Below are 12,831 nucleotides of genomic sequence, written 5' to 3'. Positions count from 1 at the left end.
ATACATCAAAGGCTATGGGCCCAACAACACCCCAGTTGTAGTGCTGAAGACTTGTGCTGCAGAACTAGCCGCACCTCTAGCCAAGCTGTTCCAGTACTGGCATCTACCCGACAAAGTGGAAAATTACCCAGGTCTGTCGTCCACAAAAAGCAGGACAATTCCAATCTAGCCAATTACCACCCCATCACCCTACTCTAAATCATCAGCAAAATGATGGAAAGTGTCATCAACAGTGCTATCGAGTGGCAGGATCACTTGGGTCCAGACCTCATTACAACCTTGGTCCCAACATGGAAAAAAAGAGCTGAATTCCAGAAGTGAGGTGAGAATGACTGCCCTTGACATCAAGGCAACATTTGACCAAGTGTGGCACCAAGGAGCCCTTGTAAAATTGAAGCCAATGGGGATCAGGGGGAAAGCTCTCCACTGTCTGGAGTCATACCTAGCAAAAGGAAGATGGTTGTGGTTGTGGGAGGCCAATCATCTCAGCCCCAGGACATTGCTGCAGGAGTTCCTCAGAGCAGTTTCCTAAGCCTAACCATCTACAGCTGCTTCAACAATGACCTTCCCTCCATCATAAGGTCAGAAGTGGGGATGTTTGCTGATGCTTGCATTTTGTTAAGTTCCATTCACAATTCCTCAGATAATGAAGCAGTCCATGCCCGCGTGCAACAAGACCTAGACAATATCTATGCTTGAGCGGATATGTGGCAAGTAACATTTGCACCACACAAGTGCCAAACAATGATCATCTCCAAAGAGAGTCTAGCCACCTCCCTATGACATTCAATCGCATTAGCATCATCAAATCCCCACCATCAACATCCTGGGGGTTACCATTAACCAGAACTTAACTGGAGCAGCCATATAAATCCTGTGGCTACAAGAGCAGGTCAGAATCTGTGTATTCTGTAGTGACTGACTCACCTCCTGACTCCCCAAAGTCTTTCCACCAGCTTCAAGGCACAAGTCAGGAATGTGATGGAATTCTCTGCACTTGCCTGAATGAGTGTAGCTTCAAAAACACTCAAGAAGCTCAACACCATCCAAGAAAATGCAGCCCACTTGATTGGCACCCAATCCACCACCTTAAGCACTCATTCACTCCACTACCGGTGCAATATGGCTGCTGTGTGTACCATCTACAAGACGCATTGCAGCAACTCACCAAGGCTTCTTCCACAGCACCTCTCAAACCGAGAACTCTAACACATAGAAGGACAAGGGCAGCAGGCTTATGGGAACACCACCACCTCCAAGTTCCTCTCCAAGTCACACGCCATCCTGACTTGGAAATATATCACCGTTCTTTCATCGTCGCTGGGTCAAAATTCTACTTTATAGCACTTTGAGAATACCTTCACCACACAGACTGCAGTAATTCAAGAAGGAGGCTCACCACCACCTTCTCAAGGTGAATTAGGGATGGGCAATAAATGTTGGTGTTACCAGCGACACTCACATCCCGTGAATGAATAATAATTTTTAAAAGTCCAAATACGTCCCCATGACATTTAATTTCATTACCATTGCAGAATCTCCCACCATCAACATCCTGGGGGTCATCATTGACCAGCCACACAAATGCCTTAGCTATTAGAGCACGTCAGAAGCTGGGTATTCTGCAGTGAGTGGCTCACCCCCTGACTGAAGACAAAACAATGGAAATAAAAGTATAGTACAGAAAAGTACAGAAAATCAGTGTTCAATGACTGATTCTAAATCCATTATTATAACCACCCAAACCCCATGCCATTTTGGCTTACTGCCAAATTCTATCTGCATCATGCAAAGTGGAACATGCATGTGGAGGAACAGTAACACAACTAGCTTTTCTGTTTGAGATATAAGCTCAATACCAACTGAGCTGACATATGGACATGTTGGTGTCTGTTGGGTAGTTTGATACTCATCCCTACATATACCCATAGACTGGGGAATCATAAATAATATGAATTGCAGGGAAATCGTTACTAATCATAAAAATGTAATTACATCCCTAGGTATAATTTGATATATTAACAGAGTACTTTTCAGTGGAGGAGCTTCACAGTATAACACTTCATGAATCTGATGCTCACTTATCGTAGTTACAAAAATGAATGTGTCCCATCAACTCACATAAATAAATAAATCTGTGCCTTATCCCAATTTACATAAATAAATTGTTCCTCTAAAGCATCTATTTACATTAATTAAATAAATGTGCTGTTAATCCACCCATTTACATACACAAATGTGTGCCCCTTGACCCCACTTACATAAATAAATAATTTATGTAATTGGGTGGGTGAGAGGCAAAATGCTATTAACATAAGTTCTGAAGTGCGTAGGTGTGTTGTTGAAGGGATTTCAGCTCTTAAACAACCAATATCCCGAACTAGTTCCTCCTGTCTGGATCTTCTTCCAATAGTTCTGTTTCTCCTGAGACCTAGAAATCTTCCTCCAGCACAAAAAACTTCAATACTTTTAAACTTCTGGATCTCACAACATTAAAATAAAAATGAATACATTATTCTTTAATCACAGGAAGTAGCTTCTCCCACCGACTTAGCTGGTTGAGATCGTGACAAGCAGACCCACAGAGACCAGAAAGGTCTGTGCTGGATTAGTTGACCTCAGCCAAAGTAATAGCAGGAGTGCTTTAATTAGCTTCAGTGGCCCAGTGTGTGGCCTTATTTTTGATTGACCCAAACTCACCAAATGGAAACATAAAATCAATATGGCAATGCTCCTGTAGGGCATCATTAATATAATAAACAAAAAAAAACAATTAAATAATATGCTTAATAAGCAACTGAAAAAATAACACTCATTAAATTCTAAGATTGACATTGGCCTCTAGAATACATTCTATATCCTGCAGTGCCCACCAGTCGTGGAAGGCTTCAAGCATACTGGCAAACGTCCCATGATCTCTCTCCAAAGCCAACAGAGCAAAGACAACATCGCAGAAGAGAGACAGAGAGCCAGAGCGACCCCCTGCTGGAACGTGGGACATGTTGGAACATGGAGAAGGAAGAGGCAGAGAGGTTGATGGGAAATTAAGGCTAGCTTAGTATTAGCTTATGAGGCAAATGAACTAGCTTGAACTAGTTTAAATTAGTATTTCCCTATAGCTAGAATGGTCATTAGTTTCAAGGTTTTCATTAACTGTTGAATAAAGAAAGCTTGTAGGAAGCTAAAAACAAAGATAAGCAAAGCTCACTAATTAGGATAGGGCTAAGCAGAATGGTGCACCATCATAATAATCCATAGATAGTGTATGTATAAGCTTGTTAACAACAGTTAAGTGAACAAAATACATTGTACCTGGACCTTAAAAACCATGCAAAAGAGTGTTTTAGATAGTTGCCTGGAAACCAGATTGCCCATATAGCTGCAAAAACATAAAACTCCCTTGTCCACACAGAAAAGCAGGCCAATTATGAGTTGGGAGCAGATGAGATATGGGACATGTTACATGCCATAAAGCTTAGTCTTGGGCTAGGCTGGCTGTAATGGAATTGAACTGGAGGGGACTGGTCACGTTAAGTCAGGTGACAGAAGGAATCCATTTACTCACCAATAACATGCTCACCATGCTCAGTTTGGGTTCCGCCAGGACCACTTGGCTCCAGATCTTATTACAGCCTGGGTTCAAACTTGGACACAAGAGCTGAATTCCAGAGGTGAGGTGAGAGTGACTACCCTTGACATCAAGGCAACATTTGACCGAGTGTGGCACCAAGGAACCCTAGTAAAACTGAAGTCAATGGGAATCGGGGGAAAACTCTCCACTAGCTGGAGTCATATCAAACACAAAGGAAGATGGTTGTGGTTGTTGAAGGTCAATCATCTCAGCCCTAGGACATCGCTACAAGAGTTCCTCAGTTCACTGCCCTGGGCCCAACCACCTTCAACTGTTTCATCAATGACCGTCCCTCCATCATAAGGTCAGAAGTGGGGATGTTCACTGATGATTGCACAGTGTTCAGTGTCATGTGCCATTCCTCAGATAATGGGGCAGTCCATGTTCGCATGCAGCAAGACCTGGCTGACTTTCAGGCTTGGGCTGATAAGTGGCAAGTAATATTCGTGTTGCACAAGTGCTAGGCAATGATTATCTTCAACAGGTCTAACCTCCGCCCCTTGACACTCAACGGCATTACCATCACCGAATCCCCCACCAACAATATCCTGGGGGTCACCATTAACCAGAAACTTAAGTGGACCAGCTACATAAATACTGCGGCAGCAAGAGCAGGTTAGAGGCTGGGTATTCTATGGCAAGTGTCTCACCTCCTGACTCCCCAAAGCCTTTCCACTATCTACATGGAATACTCTCCACTTGCCTGGATGAGTGCAGCTTCAGCAACACTCAAGAAGTTCGTCACCATCCAGGACAAAACAGCCCACTTGATTGGCACCCCATCCACCACCGACGCACCGTGGCTGCAGTGTGTACCATCTACAAGATGCACTGCAGCAACTTGCCAAGGCTTCTTCGGCAGGACCTTCCAAACACACAATCTCTACCACCTAGAAGGACAAGGGCAGCAGGCGGATGGGAACACCATCACCTGCAAGTTCCCCTCCAAGTTATACACCATCCTGACTTGGAAATATATCGCCGTCCCTTCATCATTGTTAGGTCAAAATCCTGAAACTCCCTCCCTAACTGTGGGAGTACCTTCATCACAAGAACTGCAGCAGTTCAAAAAGGTGGCTCACCACCACCTTCTCAAGGGCAATTAGGGATAGGCAATAAATGCTGGCCTTGCCAGTGCTGCCCATATCCCAGGAACGAATTTAAAAAAAGGAAGAGGCAGATTTATGTTCACTACAGGCACAGAATTATATAAAAACAGATACAATGTTTAGTACAATGTTACAATGCATGTTTACATCTATTGTACTGTCTGTGCATCTACTTTGCTTGTAAATTGCTTTGCATGCTGAATGTGAAGCAACAACTATGTTCATTACTACTCAAGTAAAGAGATAACATGGGTCTCTTTACTAACATCATTTACTTCCCCCAGCCCCCTCACAACCATTCACCATCACAAACATGGGCTCTGCCAATCCTGGACCTACAAATTGCCATTTTGGCAAGGCAGAGGCCCTGTGGTGGGGAGGGAACATCATCCAAGGATCCCACAATTGATCACTATCCCGTGATCCCCAAATGAGCATGTGTGGATGTTGAGACAGGTGCAATTGGCGGCCAGCATTTTCTGTCAAAAGGCTTATGGAAGGCAACTAGCGTCCATGGAACTATACATCTTCAAGAAAGAAGAGCAGAAAACATGGCAAAATAGGAGAAACACGGGGAGGAGCCTGTTCCTTCTGCAACCGGTGGGCACTGCAGGGTGTCTTTTAGATAATGGCATTCTAATTTAATTGGTAAAGCTACTTTTGGTATTAGTTACTTTATTTTAAGCATCTTAGTTTAATCGGCCCACTTGTTTATTATATTCATGGTGCCCTGAAAGGGCCACTTGTCGTGCTCACGCTTGTCAGGTAAGATGCAGGAAGAATGTTCCCGATGTTGGGGAAGTCCAGAACCGGGGGACATAGTCTAAGGATAAGGGGTAAGCCATTTAGGACTGAGATGAGGAGAAACTTCTTCACTCAGAGAGTTGTTAACCTGTGGAATTCCCTACCGCAGAGAGTTGTTGATGCCAGTTCATTGGATATATTCAAGAGAGAGTTAGATATGGCCCTTACGGTTAAAGTGGTATGGAGAGAAAGCAGGAAAGGGGTACTGAGGTGAACGATCAGCCATGATCTTATTGAATGGTGGTGCAGGCTCGAAGGGCCGAATAGAAACATAGAAAATAGGTGAAATGGCCTACACCTGCACCTATTTTCTATGTTTCTATGTTTGTCAGCTCCATTAATACACGGGCCATTGGCCTGTTTTTCACTGTTGGTGTCAAGCATCCTCCAGGATTCAGCAACCTGCACCTTGCTGTGTGTAAATTGCTGTCCCGATGGCTCTGCTCAGCCCGGTGATGCCACCGCCTGCCTCCCAGCCCAGTCCCTGCGGCTCCTGCTTTACCTCCACCAGCGGGTAGGCGATCTCGTTGTACAGCTGCTCGGTGGTGCTCTCGATGTAATAGACGCCGTCGAAGGTGAACTGCTTGGGCGGCTCTCCGAGGACCCCGGGCTTCTGGATGAAGCACTGGCCGCGGGCAGCGTCCATGGAGACCACCACCTTGCAGCTCAGGTCCTTCTCGCGGCTGTTGCTGGGTCTGCAGCGGACCACCACCCTCACCGTCTCCAGGGACATCCCTCCTCGCCCGGCGCCCGCTTCCTTCAGTCAGCCACCTCCCTCCCACTCTCTCTCTCACAGGCTCTCCATCCCGGCGATCCTGCACTATTCCCGGGATCGCGATTCTGGAGCCGAGCGTCCGTTGCCCGGCAACAAGCGGGCTGACCTAAAGAGCCCAACTTCCGCCGTGCCTCGCGTCATTTCCGGCATCGCTGCTTGCCAACGGTCGCCATGGAGACGGAGCATCAAGCAGAGTCCAGGGATGCTTCCCTCCCTCCAGAGGTACCAGATAGTTGAGCTTTAAGGCTATATTTACAGATTAGAACAAAATATAAGCAGTTTATTTAATATGTCATTATACACAATGTCAATACTGGGCAAATCCTAAATGTAAAGACATTCAGTTACTAATCAGACAACGCCCCAGCCAGACTGGTAGACAGCCATGCTTAGGTATAGCTGCATTTTGGTCACTTTAGAAAAGGAAAAGACCTGCATATATATAGCACCTGTCAATGTAGGAAACACAGCAGCCAATTTGTGCACAGCAAGGTCCCACAAACAGCAATGTGCTGATGGCCAGATTATCGGTTTTAGTGATGTTGGTTGAGGGACATAGATTGGCCCCAGGTCACCAGGGAGAACTCCCCTGTTCTTCTTCGAAATAGTGGCATAGGTTCTTTTATCGTCTCATCCAAAATACGGCACCTATGACAGTGCAGCACTACCTCTGCAAGCTGCCACAGTGCTACATCCCAACTTGTCAAGGCCAGACAGCCATCATCAGAATATCTTGCATTGATTCTCAAGTCCTGGAAATAACGACCATCATCACCAAAGACAAGTTTTCTTTTGTGGAGGGTCAGCATAACAGTCAGACAGACCCCTTGTGTTGAATCCATCTCGATAGACTTTTTCTGCATCCGCACCAACCTCTCATCAATCACATTATTGGCTGTCCTACAATACTTCCAACCATACATTGATTTGACCAGTGCACATGCCATCAGCTGTCCTGCTACCTACAGAGTATCATATTCAAGTTCATGTGGTGATCACAATCAGGCATATGTGCAGGTGCCTCAATCTCTATTCTGGCTGCTACAACAATGTGGGCACTGTGCTTCAGAGCAGCGGTATTGTGTGTTGTTTTATCTAATGTTGGAGCCAGGATGACTATTTTATCTGTGGAGAGGAAGGAATGGATTATCACAGGACTTTCATAACATTACCCCAAACTCTCCGTTGCTCTGACTCCAGCCTCATGTGCATCCCCCACCTCTTCCTTCAATGCGGCATTGTAAACCATGCCTTTAACTGCTTAGACCCAATACTCAGTAATTTCCTCCCTAAATGCCTTGCCTTTCTATCGCTCTCTACTTTAAAACCCTCTTTTAAAAAAACACCTCTTTGACCAAACATTTGGTCAAGTTTCCAAATATCTCCTTTGGTTCAATCCTTTATTATCCCCTTACACCTCTGTGAAGCACCTTGAGAAGTTCTTCTGTTATCCAAATGCACGTTATTGGTGTATTAACACTACTGATGAGTATTTCTGGGCAATCACTATTGGTCACATTTGATACCAATGAACAGTTGCGTATGTATAATTGTGCATATTGGGGTGGAATTTCTCATGTACTTGTGCCCAGAGACACCTGTAATCAGGCGGCAAGCAAATATGCAGCATAAACGATTGAGGTGGATGCTCAGTCAGAGTATATTCAAGACAGATCGATAGATTTGTGAATATTAAAGGAATCAAGGAATATGGGGATAGTGCGAGAAAGTGGAATTGAAGTAGAAGATCAGCCATGATCTTATTGAATGGTGGAACAAGCTTGAAGGGCCGATTGGCCTACTCCCGCTCCTATTTCTTATTTTCTTATGTAGTCTTCATGCGCTGTGCCAGGCACAACTGTGCCTTGATAGAATGCCTGACATACAGGGTTGGGGGTTAGGTGGGAAGGAGCCAACGAAAGCAGAGGAACCTGGACTGTGGGAGCCGGAACTGAGGGACGTGGAGTGTCCGTAGGAGGAGTCAGTTGAGAGGGCGAGGCAGTCAGAGGGCAGCTTGTGGTGCAGGCATTTACCCAATGAGTGTCTCCGCAGAGGTTGCAACCAGAAGGGCCAGACACAGCTTTCTTTAATTTCAAACACTTTAATTCATTTTTTTAAAAGGTTTCATAGGATTAGTAAAAGTTAATTAGAAATTTTAAGAACTATAAATGTATCCTGAAAAAGTTAAACTCTACTTAGACATTTGTACAAATTCTTACAGGAACTTCAATAAAATCTTTGTCATGTATTCAACCAGCATTGTAACCCATGTATAATCTGACCTAAGTTGTACACTGTGAGAACAATGACCACTAGGTGGTGAACCTGTGGGAGACACTCCTAACCTGGACCTTCAGATATAAAAGGGGAAGCTCCACCCACTTCCATCACTTGAGTGCTATGGAATAAAGGATAGATCACAGACTGACCTTCTCTCAAGCATGGGCCTCGTGTGCATTTATACTGTATAGTAAGGACGTATCAATGGCGACGAGAAACTGGGATTTACACCACGCGAGCATGGCCACGAGCAGAACAGATGAGAGGTACTGTGTTAAGGAATGGTTGGGACAGAGATTCAACATTGTTAAAGCAGCACACAATTCTCCAGGCAGACAAGGGCAGTCAGGCATGCCCCAACATGTAGTCGAACCCAGAGGGGGAGTTCGACAGAGACAATGGCAAGCTGAACAGCGATTCATGCCATTGCAAGGGACAATGCGGCCAGTAATGGGGCCATCAACACCTGTTAATGGCGCACTCAAAGACAATAACAAGGGCAGTCAGGGACGATCGACTGGCAAGGGACCTTTTGTTTCAAACAGCAGCTCATGTTGGAGGCGTGGAGGTGTAAATGTGGATTCTTTTCCCTCAATCTGGTTCAGCAAAATTACTGAAACGAATACCGTTTGTGCTTTAAACAAAGCAAGCTTTTATTTCAAAAGCAAATCCCGGTCGGGGACCTTATCAGACAGAAGGAATGCAACTCTAATAGAACGCACTCACTTCCTACGGACAAAGTGACGTTACATTGTAAAGGGACGACGGTTATACATTTTCGGCAAAAGATAACAAGATAGGGCTAGAGTGACATCCTAGTCCAACCTATCCCTTTTGATCCCTCTTTCCCTTTATCCACTCATCAGCCGACCTAAGTATGGTCTGATTTTAAACAAAGACCTTCTGTTAATGTTTCAGTTAATAACATGATTTAATAAGACCTTGAGGTTTTTCTGCAAGCTGTGGGTTTTGTTTCAGTATGTGTTAGTGTTGTAACATTTCGCAGTCTCGAGTCTGAGATGTCATGGCTATTCCTCCATGAATTCTTTGTTAGCTTATACTGTCCCTATACAATTCCCACGTTCTCAACTTCAATGTCTCTATACATTTTTAAACATTCACATTCCCCCCTTTTATCATTCCATGATAACCCTGGTGACTATTCCAGGAGTATCGCATTCAGCCGTTCGCACTCTCTTTCCTGATCCATATTGTTGTTAGTGTCGAGTAGTTCTTTAGTTCGTTGGATCATAACTCGGGAGCCCTTGACCACAAGAGGGTTTGCTAACCTTGCCATCATTACTTTACAACAAAGGTTAAGGCAACCAACAATTAGATAGGATCTCCAAGATCCATCTGATAGCCAATCAAACTAGCTAGATCCTTCTGCTGGTGTGGATAACTTCTTCACCTCCCTTCTTATGTGATCAGCAAGATTGGTTATGTTTTCTGAACTATCAGGAATGTAAGTGCAACATTCAGATCCTATCAGGTCACACGTTCCCCCTTTCTCAGCTAACAGGTAATCGAGGGCCATTCGGTTTTGTAATGCTATGGTCCTTATTGCTACCATTTCAGCTGTGATGCCCTCCAGAGCTTCAGCAGTATTGTTAGCTATCTGTTCCAATATCGTCTCTAGGTTCTGTACTTCATCCATGAGACGTCCTATCCTGATTGGGAACATTATTACCCCAAAGAACTTGTCGGCGGGGGTGATGGCTCACTTGTATCAGCTGGAGGCATGTGCTTCCGCCAGGGTACGTACTTGCCGCACAAATGGCACCACATATCCCAGATAACAGGACCCTGTCCATCTTTCGGGTCCCAGGACTGGGCCCACAAACCTCCACCTGTTTTATTCGGAAGGTGAGAGAGGATGGTGACTCGTGCACCTGTGGTGATGTTGAGACTGTTTGGGCATTTGCTGTACCCTATGATATGTCCCTTGTTACTGGTGTCATTTCGGGTGAGACATATGTCCCCGGTTGGCCTCCCAATCCCCGAGGTATTGGTCAGGGCTAAGAATGGGGGTTCCTTTCCATGGTCGTAGGTTGGTTGGTACCATCCCTGGAATGTCTGACTAATTGTATTGGCCCCCCTCCTCTCGTGATAGTTTGGCTCTGAATCCATCTGACAGTCTCAGTTAGGGTTAGTGGAACAGGGTGCAAAGGAATTCCCCCTTTGGAATGTATAGGGATATGTGAACACACCCAACATCTAGAAAAGTTCCCATTTTGCGCATAAACATAAGACATGTACAAAAAGGTGTTTACATGGAGCTCTCGTCTCTGTCTCCCCTCCCATGCGCCGAAACTGTCATATATCAACACTATTATACAGACTGTGGCATACAGACACAGTTTCATCTTATGGCTCAGGATTCAGATAAATAGTCCAATTATTTTGCTGATTAAAAGAGTTCAGTTTTCCCGTCTCTCTTCTCAGGTCACCGTCGGTGTAGCTGGCTGTCTATCACTACGGGTAAAAGTTCAAACTGGTCCACGTTCCAATTAGGATGCCAACGGCCTTGTTCAGCTATGGAGAAGAGGAAGTCTGGAACAGAAACAGGAGTTAGAATAACCAGTAAAATAGGTTCGTTAGAGGGTGGTGAGCTTGCAGTGGTGCAGGTGAACCCAGGCACTTTTCCCCTCAACCTTGGCTGCAGTGGGGGTAGTGAGTAACACCTGAAAAGGCCCCTCCCATTGTGGCTCTAATCCCTTCCGAATCCATACTTCCCTGGTGCCACGAGGGACAATTCGGGTAAAACTGGGAGGTCGAGGTGAGCATCTTGAACCTGGTTGTGAGCTAGTCGCAGAGCCTGAGTCAGAGAAAGAACATAGGTGGTCATCAGTCGAGCTGAGATACCATATCTAGGAACAATTTCCCTCATTAACACCTTAACAACAGTTTGAGCCTTATTGTCCAGGGTAGGGTAGGCTTCAATCCATCTGCTAAACACATCTACTATTACTAACACATATTTGTAACACTGAACTTTTTGCAACTCAATGTAGTCCAACTGAAATGTCTCAAAGGGACCTTCGGGTAGGGGTATTTTACCCCAATCACAGGGGACTCCCTTCCCTGGATTATGTTGCTGGCAAACCAGGCAACGACTACTGATGTTCTGGGCCACCAAGTAGCCAAAAGTGTATCACTCGTGGTCCTTGCTCCACAATGAGTAGCAAAATGCATACATTCAATAACTCATAGAGCCAACTCGTCAGACATGCAAGTCTGTTCCGCGGGAGTGGTCCAGAATTTAGAAACATTGTCATAAGTACATCCATAATATTTCCACAACAGTTTATCTTTTTCAGGAGCGTCCTCCTGTGCTTTTATAACATCTTGGATGGTTGGCATTGGTTTTTCCGAGGCTAACTTATCCTTCGCAGGATTTTTAGTCTCACTCATCATTTTGGGCACTACCATCTGTTGGTCATGAGAGGCCTGTTTAGCCTCTTTGTCAGCACAGTGGTTCCCTATATCAACCGGGGATTTTCCAGTGATGTGGGCGGTACATTTAACAACGGCAATGTGCTTGGGGAGCATGAGGGCTTGCAACAAATCAGATACTAGTTGCTTATGGGATATCTCATTCCCCTGTGAGGTTAGGAATCCCCTATTTTTCCATAATTGTCCGAAATCATGGGTCACCCCAAAGGCATACCTAGAGTCGGTATGGATATTGACTTTGAGATCTTTGGCCAAGATACAGGCTCGGGTGAGGGCGAATAGTTCAGCTTGTTGGGCAGAATAGGCGGTTTCAAAAGCGGCAGATTCCAAGACCTGATTCTCCTGGTTTACTATGGCGTATCCTGAGATTCGTGTACCTTCTGGATTAATAGAAGAACTTCCGTCAACATACATAATACAGTCTGGATCTTCCATTGGTACATCAACTAAATCTTCCCTGACTGATGTGGCCTCTTGAATTAAAGATAAACAATCATGACTGGGTTCTTCCTCATCTTGGGGCGGCTCAGTAAGAAAACAGGTCGGATTAATGGCAGTACAGTGCCGAAAGGTCAGCTTAGGATTGTTTAGTAAGTAGATCTCATATCTGCTTTGCCTGGCCATGGTAAGGTGTTGAGTCTGCAGTTGGCCCAGGAGGGCAGCTACGGAGTGAGAGGTGTTAAGACAACGGTAGCACAGTCTTTCAGAATTGTACAATACAGTTGAAAGGGCTGGTCATAGAGAGGCCGGCCCAAAGCCGGAGCTTGCAGCAGGGC

The 12,831-nt window shown here is 45.1% G+C and overlaps 1 protein-coding gene across 1 annotated transcript in view; it reads right to left on the bottom strand.

Annotated features, from left to right (window-relative positions):
• Positions 1–6,414, bottom strand: part of kif17 (kinesin family member 17) — a 71,757-nt gene extending 65,343 nt beyond the window's left edge. The window contains exon 1 of the mRNA XM_070860144.1: positions 6,047–6,414. Coding sequence (XP_070716245.1) covers positions 6,047–6,277 — 231 coding nt within the window. The 5' untranslated portion in view covers positions 6,278–6,414. The remainder of the gene's footprint in view (positions 1–6,046) is intronic.
• Between the last annotated feature and the right edge of the window lie 6,417 nt (positions 6,415–12,831).

Source organism: Pristiophorus japonicus, chromosome 18, assembly GCF_044704955.1.
Source record: "Pristiophorus japonicus isolate sPriJap1 chromosome 18, sPriJap1.hap1, whole genome shotgun sequence".
In the NCBI taxonomy this organism is placed as follows: Eukaryota; Metazoa; Chordata; class Chondrichthyes; family Pristiophoridae; genus Pristiophorus; species Pristiophorus japonicus.
This window is presented reverse-complemented; position numbering and strand designations above follow the sequence as displayed.